This window comes from Mya arenaria, chromosome 14 (genome assembly GCF_026914265.1).
Source record: "Mya arenaria isolate MELC-2E11 chromosome 14, ASM2691426v1".
In the NCBI taxonomy this organism is placed as follows: domain Eukaryota; kingdom Metazoa; phylum Mollusca; class Bivalvia; order Myida; family Myidae; genus Mya; species Mya arenaria.
The window spans coordinates 3,500,118-3,513,439 of NC_069135.1; the positions used below are offsets into that span (position 1 = coordinate 3,500,118).

At 35.5% G+C, this 13,322-nt stretch overlaps 1 protein-coding gene across 20 annotated transcripts in view; it reads right to left on the reverse strand.

Annotated features, from left to right (window-relative positions):
• The window catches only part of LOC128217307 (plasma membrane calcium-transporting ATPase 2-like), a 132,728-nt gene that overhangs the window by 18,092 nt on the left and 101,314 nt on the right, over window positions 1-13,322 (reverse strand). For all 20 annotated transcript variants that reach the window (XM_052924363.1, XM_052924378.1, XM_052924375.1 and 17 more), the window contains 11 exons: window positions 11,130-11,321; window positions 10,109-10,311; window positions 7,156-7,291; window positions 6,828-6,934; window positions 6,339-6,580; window positions 4,493-4,635; window positions 3,389-3,510; window positions 2,179-2,358; window positions 1,021-1,215; window positions 442-633; window positions 46-259 (listed from right to left, as the gene is read on the reverse strand). In XM_052924363.1, coding sequence (XP_052780323.1) covers window positions 46-259; window positions 442-633; window positions 1,021-1,215; window positions 2,179-2,358; window positions 3,389-3,510; window positions 4,493-4,635; window positions 6,339-6,580; window positions 6,828-6,934; window positions 7,156-7,291; window positions 10,109-10,311; window positions 11,130-11,321 — 1,926 coding nt within the window. The remainder of the gene's footprint in view (window positions 1-45; window positions 260-441; window positions 634-1,020; window positions 1,216-2,178; window positions 2,359-3,388; window positions 3,511-4,492; window positions 4,636-6,338; window positions 6,581-6,827; window positions 6,935-7,155; window positions 7,292-10,108; window positions 10,312-11,129; window positions 11,322-13,322) is intronic.

Consider the following 13,322-nt stretch of genomic DNA (forward strand, 5'->3'; position numbering starts at 1 on the left):
TTGGAACATTATGAAAGGAATAATATATGATATCATCTCACTTACCAGCAAACAAGAGAACAAAGACCACTATCAGCTGGTAGATAGAGTGGCCGAAGATATTTTTCATCATAGTTCGAGAGATAAGTGGTTTTGTGCGTCCATAGGGCTTGCGTTCCAGGAGTTCCTCGCCTGGCAGTTCTGTGGCAAGGGCAAGGGAGGCCAGTGTGTCCATAATCAGGTTCACCCACAACATCTGGATAGCTTTTAGGGGAGAGTCCTGCAGGGGAGACAAATCAAGGTTACACAACACTAATAGTTGTAAAGTCTTATACATGAAAACAATACAACATATTAAGACAATACATAGCTAGAGCTACTTTACCAAAAATTACTCCAATTAAGAATTGTAGCTCAATGCTTGTTTTCTTTTTTCTGTAATCCAAACATGACACTACTTACATCAATGATGCAAGCACCGAGGAAAGCAACAAGGACAGCAACAACGTTGACGGTAAGCTGGAACTGCAGGAACTTGGCTATGCTGTCATACACGTTTCGTCCCCACATCACTGCCTTAACGATGCTGGTGAAGTTGTCGTCTGTCAGGATGATGTCCGAGGCCTCCTTAGCTACATCTGTGCCCGAGATGCCCTGTATGATGCAAGAATTTAGGTACATGTATTTTCATCTTAATAAAGATTGGGTTTCTATTAAAAGGTATTCCAGTATAAAAGTTATTTTTTATATCCTAAATGCAAAATTCACCTTCTGAAAACATGAACCTGGACATATCTAAATTACTTTCTTATACATAGCATAAAATGAATATGACAGAAAATGGTCAAGATACATACTGGTATGAGGTTATTAATTGTTGTTTTCCTCTTGCAGTTTAAACAGTAATGGTTATGTGAAAGGAAGGAACATATCCTTATTTTCAGAATGAAATGTTCTTTTCTTACGTTTAAGAAACTGTATATATCATCTACAGAGTGACTTTACTTCACTAGTTAAATACAATATGCTTGTTCCACATACCATTGCAAATCCAACATCAGCCTTCTTAAGAGCTGGGCCATCATTGGTTCCGTCCCCAGTGACTGCAACCACCTCTCTGTTAGGGTTGAGCTTGCTGTCGATAATTCCCTTGACGAGGGTGTGCTTGTCTGTGGGTGAGGACCGGGCCAACACACGCAGGTTGGGCCATACTTGATCCAACAGCTTCTGGGATACCTAGAGGCACAAAAATGGCATGTTCTTTCACAAAAATATTTCTTTACAAGGTGTTTGTTCTATTTCCATATTTCTCTGTTTCATGTTACATGTTGAAGTGAAACATATTTGGACCATCTAATCAAGGATCATATCGTACGCTTGCTTTTTTAATTAATATTCTGGTGTAGTATGAATACTTTTTTTCCAAAGTAATTGTTGCATTTGTCAGTTCAAACATTATTTATTTGATTTTCAAGCAAAACCTTCAATTTAATTTATAGCACTGCCATGATATTGAACTGAAATTCCAGATCTTGAGGATAGTTTGTGGTCTGCTGGTTGATTAGATGACCCCATTAAGTCTTATCAACTAAAGACAGTTCAAACTAAACAGCCTTCCTTATTCTGCAAAAATGTTAGACACAAAACATTTTTTATAGCATAAAATATTTATGTACGTTGAAGAAATCATAAAGGAAAATTGGTTGTTTCATATTGTAATTTAATTCTTTGAAACAGCTGAGTTATTTTAATTCACTATATTTTTGTTTTTGTTAACATATACATTATTTTTAACTTATTTCTAAACAATCGTGAAAACACAATAGATTTGCAGCAATTATTAAGAAGATCAGATGTTAGAAGATAGCAAGAAACTGTCTTTGAAATTCAAAGCTATACAAAACAGGTAATGTAGGGGCATCATTCAGACTGTGTTTCATTATTCTAAATTGCTCAAGTTTTGCAGCTGCTTCATGCAATACTTAAGATATTCCAGTAAGGACACAGAGTAAGGAATATTACTATGATGTCTCAAAAATGTGTGTCTTTTCTGAGGAATATTTTCCTTACATTTGTCAACAACTTTTTATATAGTAAGATCGTGTAACTTTACAAATAAAGATAGTCAGCCTTGCAAAACTGTCATTAAATGTTCAAAGGCCACAAAACACCATTCTTGTATTATCTCATAAGCCTCACCTTGCCATTGTGGTCACGGATCCGAGTGTTAAATTCCTTCCCATCCATAACAAGGAATTCAGTGTTGGCCTTCAAAATGCCGCATTTGATGGCAATAGAGCGTGCAGTGTTCACATTGTCTCCGGTCACCATGCGTACACAGATACCCGCAGCCTTACACTTTAATATGGCATTTGGCACCTAAATGAAGAAAAACAGGTGTTGCTACAGAAATCTAAGGTGAAGCACTGACTCATAAGCATGTACTGCATTGGTGTATTATCAGAAATGAAGGGAAAATATCAAAAACATTTCTAGCTGGCATTTAAGAGCCTTCTCTCAAGAAAAAACTGTTGATAAAGTACACACAAGCAAAATTAAGATAAGACATAATATTTGTATCCAGTAAACAAAAGAGATGAAAGCTTCAAACAATGACCACTAAATAGCAAGTGATGCATAGATAAGATCTTCAGAAAACTTATGAGACTACACTAACCAAACTTACTACAATACAATTGACCAACAATGCAGATATAATTGAGGCCTTTCACTATAGTTATCTAGAAGTCATGTCTTAATACTATGGAGGCCCTACATCGGGTCTAACAGGGTTCTAAATGCCAACAATGTGAATACAAGTGAGGCCCTTCAAAACAGATCTAAAGGAGTTTTTTCTTCATACTATTCAAGCCCTACCGAGTCTGACAGGATCCTTAATACCAACAATACAGACAAAAGTGAGGTTCTTCACTATACATTTCTATTTCTGAATTATTTAGGCCCTAGCTCCATTCTGACAAGGTCCTCAGGTACAAGTGAGACTCTTCACTATAGATTTCTAGGAGATATTTCTGAAGACTATCGAGGCCCTACCTCCATTCTGATAGGGTCAACAGAAACAAATGAGGCTATTCACTATATAGGTTTCTAGGAGCTATTTCTGAATACTATTGAGGCCCTGCCTCGGGTCTGACAAGGTCCTTAGATACAATTGAGGCTATTCACTATATAGGTTTCTAGGAGCTATTTCTGAATACTATTGAGGCCCTGCCTCGGGTCTGACAAGGTCCTTAGATACAATTGAGGCTATTCACTATATAGGTTTCTAGGAGCTATTTCTGAATACTATTGAGGCCCTGCCTCGGGTCTGACAAGGTCCTCAGATACAATTGAGGCTCTTCACTATAGATCTTTTAGGAGCTTTTTTTTAATGCTATTGAGGCCCTACCTCGGGTCTGACAGGGTCCTCAATGCCCACAATGCAGATACAAGTGAGGCCCTTCACAGTCCCGTCTTCATCTTCCCAGTCAGGCTCCTCATCAAACTTCTCATCGCTCTCCGATGCACCAGCTGAAATGACAATTGCAATATATAAAGGGTACCATATGAATGTAGCAATGTGTTACTATTAAAGATAGTTTTTACAAAATCTAAAGCTATGTTATTGATATAATGTAATTGGAATAATGACATGCATTTCCTTAAGATTAAGAAACATGCAAGAATAGAAATCTGAAGAGATGTGGATACAGAAAACTGTCCACATAAAGAGATTTTATAAAATGAGCGCCAACTGTCACAAAATATGTCAGTCCTAATTTTAGGACACCATGGGAGCACGTTAGGCCAAATTTAGAGAGCAGAAACTGTGAAGACTCTCAAGTGACTGAGGTTACATGGCTTCTCATCAAATCTGCCCATACACATTTTGACCAAATTTGGTGATGATTGAATAAAGGTTTCTTAGGTTATTGTTAATACAAGACTGATTTGCAGTAATTTTTATAACTAAAGGACAATAACTCTCGAGCAACTAGAGCGATATTGCTGGTTATCAAGCTTGTTTGAGATATTAAGCCAATACACATTCTGACCAAATTTAGTGATGACTGGACAGAAACTCCTAAAGTCTTTGAGCGAACAAGACTGATTTAAAGTTATTTCCATAACTAAAGGTTCGTAACTCTGGAGTGACTATGGCAATATGGCTGGTTATGGAACTTGTTTGAGACATTATGCCAATATACATGCTGACCAAATTTGGTCATGATTGGACAAAGACTTCTAAAGAAATTTAGCGATTACTCGAGAGTGACTAGAGCGATATCACTGGTCATCAAGCTTGTCAATGATTTAAACCAATACACATTCATACCAAATTTGGTGATGATTGGACAAGTCTACTAAACCTCTGCCAAGTGATCTCGACAAGTCACAATAATTACTTTGGTATCTGAACAATTGGGTAGGTCTAATGTCTTATGCTGTCAAAAATAACATGTGCCCAAAATATTTCCATACAGCATGCATGTAAATTGTGTGTATCCATTACCTTTCTTGTAGTCCTTGTAAGCTATACAGATGGTTCTGAGTCCCTCACCAGCCATCGGTTCTATCACAGTTTTAATGACTTCCTCCTGCTTGCTAATTGGGAATGGTACGGCCTTGCCATGACAGTTGAGGATGAAGTCACACCTGGGGAATGGAAACATAGAGATTATTACATTTTATAGAGTAGAGCTTGAATGACGCATGTACCTTTCTACCAGGTACTACTAGTTGAGGATTTGTTTTATCTAGTAGCAAAGCCTAATAGCAAGGACAGTTGTTTCATAGTTGCTTGTGACTGAAAAAGAATGATGGCGCACATGGTGAAATGTGTTAAACTAGAAATGTGTCCATAGGACACGGATGCCCCCACTTCGATTTTTTGTCACAGAAAATAAGCCATAATGATTATTCAGGATAATCTGAGGGCCCTAACTCCTAAATGATTAAAGCGATTTCCATGGCTATCGAACTTGATCAAGATATTATGGTCACAAACATGTGTTAAAAGTTTGGTGAGGATTGAACAAACAGTTTTCAAGAATTAGATCGGAAACAATCTTCGGGACGTATTTTTCAAGTCTTTTTTTGCAAATAAAGGGCCGTAACTCCTAAAAAACAAAAGCGATTTCCATGGCTATCGAACTTGATCAAGATATTATGGTCACAATCATGTATGTAAAGTTTGGTGAGGATTGGACACATACTTTTCAAGAATTAGATTGGAAACATATATTTTTGAAGTATTTTTGGCAAAAAAGGGCCGTAACTCCTAAATGACTAAAGCGATTTCCATGACTATCGAACTTGATCAAGATATTATGGTCACAAACATGTGTTTAAAGTTTGGTGAGGATTGGACAAACGGTTTTCAAGAATTAGATCGGAAACAATCTTCGAAAAATTTTGGCAAAAAAGGGCCGTAACTCCAAATTGACTAAAGCGATTTCCATGACTATCGAACTTGATCAAGATATTATGGTCACAAACATGTGTTTAAAGTTTGGTGAGGATTGGATAAACGGTTTTCAAGAATTAGATCGGAAACAATCTTCGGGACGTACGTACGGACAAGGGCAACCCTATATGCCGCCACTTTGTGGGGGCATAATGATGGCACCCATAATGTTATATGCTTTATGATGGCTCCTATGGTTATGTGATGTTATGTATTTAAAGACGGTCTCAAAATGTTCAGTGTTTAAAGATAGCGCCCATGGTTTAATGTGTTAAATGATGACGCCCATGGTGTAATTTGTTTAATGATGGCGCCCATGGTGTAATTTGTTTAATGATGGTGCCCATGGTTTAATGTGTTAAATGATGGCGCCCATAATGTAATGTGCTTTATGATGGAACGCATGGTTTGTTAGACTAAATGATGGCATTCATGGTGTAATTTGTTTAATGATGGCACCCATGGTGTAATTTGTCAAATGATGGCGCCCATGGTGTAATTTGTTTAATGATGGTGCTCATGGTGTAATGTGTTTAATGATGGTGCTAATGGGTTAATGTGTAAAATGATGGCGCTAACAGGTTAAATTGTTTAATGATGGCGCTAACGGGTTAAATTGTTTAATGATGGCGCCTATGGTGTAATGTGTTTAATGCTGATGCCCATGGTTTAATGTGTTTTTAATGTCATTGGCATTTTCCAGGTAATTTCTCTTTCTTTGTTCTTTAGAAAAAATTTGATGTGATGCCACAAACTGATAATTCAACTTATTTAACACCCATTCTGGCTTTGTTTCTGATCTTACTTAAAATATAGAGTACTCAGGCAACCATCTTCTCATGTCATTAGACAGTCAAGACATTTATTCACAAGCTAACAACTTAATACTTACTTGTTCAAGACCATTTCTGAGGCACCCTTAGTGTACAGTCGGAAGTTTCCACCAGGTAGGTGTGTGACTGTGCTCATTGATTTTCTCTTTGAGTTAAATGTATAGATCTTGACAAGCACGTCCTGGGGGTAATCGTTCCTGACCGCTTCATAACTCTGACCAAGGTCAAGGACAAAACCGAGCATAGAGCACTCTGTCTTGTTGCCAAGCTGCCGGGGAAGTTCCCCTTCCTGTTCACCTTTCTGAAATTGGGCAACTTAAAATATCAGTAAATCTGACATAAACCATATTGAAACCTGTTTAGACTAACATTATGATTAGGTTGCATGGAGATTTGTAACAAAGTGTGTCTGCCAGATTAAATACAAGAACCTTTTGGTAATATATGACAAATGACTGACGACAGGTGATCCTACATTTTAAACATATTTTCCCATTAAGTTTCCACTGTTGATGGCTATTGTGCTTTATATCTGCTCATGTACGTACCAAAACTTGTGAGGTGTAGCCACTGTTAATGGAGATGGCTTTCACAAGCACATCCTTGATGGTATTGGGTAGGGTGCTGAAGTTTGGTATTGACTTGTAGTGCACAGCTGAAACACACAATGTATTCATGTATGTAAATGTATATGCAATTGTTCTTATTTGGTGCATTAACTTTCATCTAAAACTGAGCATACTTAATTGTTCTATAATTAACAACAAGACTTACATACCTTTCATTATTACTTTATAAATATATATATATATTATATGAAAATGGATTTCTATTAACTTCTGCACTAATAATGAATTCTATCTTTTATCAACGTACTTCCTATGTAGCTCTGCACGACTGTCATTCTGTTGGTGGTCAGTGTACCAGTCTTGTCGGAGCAGATAGCCGTAGCGTTACCCATCGTCTCGCATGCGTCCAAGTGACGTACAAGGTTGTTGTCATGCATCATTTTCTACAAGCAAGAAAATAGAATATTATTAACATACCAGTTATAAAGACAAAACGTAGCTTTATTTTAAGGATAAATATCTGATCATCTAAAAGGTCTGACACAAATGGAACTCAGGACTGGTCTGAGCCAAATTGGAAACTTTGGTTAGTTGATTGACTATCCAATATAGATGTCCCTGATTTATAATGAAAGGGAAATACAGGGGTTTATAATGACATAATACATTCCACAGAATAGTATTGACAACCTAGACTTTCTACAAGAAATTGCATTTACTTTTCAACTGCTCCATAGCAGACACTTTTGACATATGACTTTCAAATGAATACCCTAATTAATTTCTCCTGCTAACAAAAATCTCATTCCTTCAAGAGATGTGTAAAGTATGGAAATGACTTGGCTTAGATTGAACCATACCTAAAACACATTAAACAGACTGGTTTACTCCTGTCTAAAATCTGGTTTATTTTAAACATTATTCATGCCATTCTGTAATTGCACAGTTGTTAATTGTGCTTCCAATGAATCACAGACAAGGAACTTTCTGGAAGTAATTGTGACGCAATTGTTCCATAATTTATACAAGACATGACGTTCACACCAATTATTCATCAATCCATAATTTATATTCTATTAATAGACCAAGCAACGACCTTAAAATCTCATTTCTTATGATGCAAATGTTAGAACCTAAAACAAATTCATGTCAACTACTCAAAACAGCCTTGTGGAGATCAAATTATGAAAATTACTCGTATGTCCCTTTTCCATGCTCATTAAGCCCCAGGGGGCATTAAGTCTAATCAGAGTGATGAGGTTGACAAAGATGGCTGACAATCAATTATACATAAATGTGAAAAATAATAGTCATATTAATACAAGAATAAACAGCAATTCCCAAAAAGTTGCGTAGGCAGAGCGCTCTTTGATAGTACCACATTAAAGTCCTATTACTGAAACAACAACCTGAATTTGAATAACGCTTAAAAATAGAACAAAATAACCAATAGAAAAAAAGTGTATATGGTTAAGTCCTGCCTATGGGAAGTCCACATGGTTTTTACAGCTCATTGTGGATGCAGATAGGAAACTGGGTGGCGCTTTCTGCTAATGTTGCTAAGGAATTCATTTCAGACGGTTTTCTAGGCAACAGCAAAAGCGACACACCCCATGACTAACAAGGATAACGTCAGATGATAAATACCATTGCTTCTTTAATCTTAATACAAATTCAGTATTGTGGCGAGAAATTTCCAATAAAAAATGTTTTCAATTAATTCTTTTTGTTTACCCAGGCCTTGAATGGAAATAGAATTATCTTTAATTTCAATCAATTTCTATTCATTATGGTTCTGTATTTTCAAGACTGAATTTGACGGCACTGCTCTATTTCTCTGATATTTTGTTATGTATCTTAATGGCACCACATTATTTTTCAATCATAGAACAATTCTTTTCAGCATTGCTTAAAATCCCATGAAGAAACACAAGTGTATCAGCGCCAAGTGTATCAGAAAACTGGAAAATGACACCACATAGTAAAACTTCATAGATCTAACATTGTTTAAACCATAGTATGGTACCATTAGTTCTAGCAATCCCGGCTGCCTTTACCCTGATCGGTGACGCAAATGTTTCCCCAGGGTCATATTTTCTTCCCTATTTGATGTACTATTTTCTGCCATAAAATACAGGCAAAAACATGCCATCAATTGCTTTATTTTCTATGTGGAAAATGGAAGCTATATGTCTAGTGACCTGATCCCTGGATTTACGGATGATATAGAAGGCTTTATATGGAAAGGTCTCAACATGCTGTTAAGCTAGAAATTCCCCCAACAGAGAAATATGTTTGTACTGTGAAGAACCAGCTATCCAATAAAACACTTTTATGAGCACACAAGTTGCCTTGTCTTTGTTCTTTGATTTGATGAAAGATAAGTATACTTGTGCAAAGAGTACCTTAAAACAACCTTTATGCATATGTTTTATGCTGTTGTAAGAAAAAATACTCATCAAAAATGTATTGTCAGAGAAGAGAATTATTTTTCCCAATTAATTTGTTCATGGAAATTATTTCCTCTGCGGCAATTTGGTTTCTACATGATTTTCTGGAAAACAGTTTATGCTAAACAATCACAACTATATAGAAATATTCCTCATACTAGAATAATTCAATTTATTGTTGTTTTGCAAAATAAACTTCCATGAAGGACAGATCATTATGTACCCAAATGAGGTGTTAAGTTTTCTTTTCCTAGAAGATAGTCAACAATGTTCCTTTCCTGACTTTCCGAAGCTTAATTATCATGAGGTTAAAGTATATTTTTTTGATGACTTATTGTAAAAGCAGATAGAGATAGAATTTAATCCCCAAGTTCAGACTCAGCAAAACCTGGTTGGGCATCCTCAAAATTCACTTTCGAATCAATTTTGACCAATGGCATACAGGATAATTGTTTGAGAGGGAAAAGTAAAAGCTGTTTCATGGGTGGCGTAGTCTCAAGTGAAATATCAACTTTTGGAATTGACAAGGTGAAATTAAGCGTGATCTTACACCGAAACAAACAATTCTTCGGTGTTTATGCAATTTAGGTGGAATTTATCCGACACTTCATACATCAATGTAATATATAATAATGTTTAATTCTTAAAAAAAAAATATTAAATGGAATTTTTTAACAAAGTGCAACAAATTTTATGTCACTGGAGCTTCATTTTGGAAATGATATCATTGTGAAGTTGTGTCCCAGCCCTGTGTGGGAATCTCTCCACGTAATCAAGAGTTGTCTTTCTATTTCACCAGCAGTTACATACCCTGACAGAGTAAGCCAGAGAGAGGGTGACAGCCAATGGGAGGCCCTCTGGGACAGCAACGACAAGCACAGTGACACCGATGATGAAGTGATTCACGAAGTAGTTGAGGTAACCCCACTCCCACTCCTTGCCATCAATAGCAAACCTCTTCACCGAGAACTTGATAATTAAGATAAGGACGGTCAACACAGCAATGGCGGTACCTGTAAAGTTAGGGAAGAGGCCATTAATATTTCCTGATCAATGGTCACTGTGTTCAAAAGTACATCTATGGTATCATAAGTACATTGATGGGCATCATAAACGGTATCATAAGTACATATACATATCTAAATATATCACAATTACATCCATGGTATCATTAGTACATCAATGGTATAATAAATACATTGATGGTAGCTTAAGATCATTGATGATATCATTAGAACACCGATGGTATAATAAATTACATTCATTTTTTATTTTAACAATTACAGAGTTCATCTGAACAAGCAAAAAACACTATTCTTAGCAGGAAATTGCCTCTGATAAAATACTGTATGTATTATATGTTTTTACCAGTCATCTTTTAAGCCTTTACAGGGTAAAAATAATTATACATCGAGTTCAGTTATATACCTGCTGTTTTCTTCATCAATTAGTATTTTAATAAAATATCACTCATGATACGAACTGCAAAGTATTTAGCCATGATTTCGAACTGCATCTTTCCTTGAATGCCAGTTTTCATTGCAAATACAGTCTTAACTTTAATCGAAGCAACTTCTCATGCTATCATTACAAAGATGATTTCATACTGTTAGAGACGCAGTATCAAGTTGAATTAGCTCTTCAGTACAACTTTCAGCTAAAAATGATTATGTCCATGGGCTCATGCCATATGGTTAGTGGCACTAAGAAATACATGTATGGGGCTTAAAAAGCTTACAGCAACGAACACCATGATTGTAACCTGTTTTCAACAAATATTATAATATTTGTCAGCTTGACAAAGTATTCTCAAAGACATTAATGCACCAACCTCCATAGCCAATCTGGATGGCAAGGCGTGTAAGTTTTGATTGGAGGACAGACTTCTCCTTGCGACTTGGTCCTGGCTCCTTCGCTTCGTCAGTCTGGTCCTCTTCTTCCTCTGGAATCTTGTTGCTAACCTTGTGGCCCGCGTTACCATGGTGACTATTGCCTGTCACTTCAAGGTTGATCGCCTCAGTGTCTATTTTTAAAAAACAACAACAGTGGGATATAGTGATCACTTTTATCTTTTCTTATCGATCTTGATTCATTTCTTCAAATGCTCTAAAAATAATGAAAAAATATTCTTTACAAGGTATACAAGCATTTAATGAATGTAGCTACAACTGAGTTATGTTACATTAGAAAACAAATGAAATAAAACTTATGTTACATAGAAGTTAACATAAATATAATTGTCTGTTTTCTAAGAAAACTTGAAAATTATGTGTGTTTTTTTGTCAATTTTTTTACTTGCTTTTAACACAATTATTAGCGTCCGTTTTTCTTTTCCATGAAGGTTTTCAGTATATAGTCTGTAATTTAATACTAAATTAAGATTCTAAACTAAAGTTCCTTTATATTTTATCTATTCACAATGGACCTCTGTTAAAAATGAAATCAACTTTTAGTTCTAATAAGCAACATAACAATGTATTTTAGTCAGCCAGTAATATTCTGAAACAAATGGCATTTTTTTATCCTTGCATTGTTTCCAAATACAACACTGATTGGAATTTTGTTTAGATTTTCATTTGTGTTTGTATTTAACCAGAGAAACATTTTAACCCTATATAAGATTGGTCACACAGTAACAATTGCCAGGGATCACCATATCCCAAAATCAATAGACAATTATTTTCCAAGGAGATATCCATAAGATACAAAGAAAAACTGTTTTCCAAGACTTCTCTTGTAAGAAATTCTGAGGGATTTCTATCTGTTTATTGTTCTGTTATGAACCATTTTGTCTCTGATGTCCATCCACTATCTTCTTATATCTTAAATCTTAATTCTTTTCTTGGCAAGGCAACGCTAATTAAGATATGTACTGTTTGATTGATTTAATGTTATGGAGAATAATTTACTGCCTATGAACACATCATCACCACCAGTCATCTGTCACCTGAAATGTTTATTGAGACAGGGAACCAGAGTACATGCTTGATCAATACCTGGTTATCTCCGTGGACAAACCTTTTATACAGAGTCAGCAACACTTGCTTTTGTGAAACAATTCAATAATGGTTTTCTTATTTCATTCTTTTAAGGTTGTTAATATAGTGTAGTTCACATTCCTTTCTCACCAAGATGCCAAGGGTTCCATTCTCAGTATGGGTGCATTTGAGTAAGGTGAGTGATCACCAAGCTTGACAATTGCGTTTCCTCCAGCTACTCCAATTTCCCAAACAGCATAAAATCATATTCTTACAGACCATAGTGCAAACAAGAGTGATTCATATCATGCTGTTAAAACTTGTTTTAAAAATATTGTAAAATAATTTTACTCTTTAAGAATATTTTTTAAACTTAATTTGTATTTTTCTGCTATTTCAATATCAAACAATCAAAAAGTTATGATAAAAGTGATTTCAGATGCATTACCGGGTAAAACAGTTTGGTGCTTTAACATGAAGTACCTTTAAGAGTTTTAAAAGCTTTTTTTATATTCCAGCCATCGGTATCTTTAAGTTTTAACACTTCTAATGATTCTAATGACACTTAATTTTAAAAAAAGCACTTTTACAAAAATATGAACGAGTCCCTTTAAAGATACAAAAAATAACACATTGAAGTTGATTAGAACATTTGCTTCTATTAATTTATTATGAGGTTTATGTTGCTATCATGTAAGGTTTATATTTCAGTCAGTCCAATGGACCGTGCCCCTTTTGTAGTCCCAATTCCTGCAAATAATGCACATTTCAAAAGCATTTTTTACAATGGTTATAATTCAGTCTTTGTAAAGAATATATGGGATAAAGAAGAGAGTATACAACTTCCAGCCAAGTGCAAGCATGATAATTCGTAAATATTCTAAGCATACAGTTTGAAAAAGTGTTCTGAATTTACTACTCTAGTTCTTTATTCTGTGTAACTTCTACAAATGAGGATATATAGTTCAGTGTTAAAAGCATCTCAAATCACATTAACAGTAAAAACAAAACTGAATATTCAGAAGACACCAGGGAAACTAAGTCGA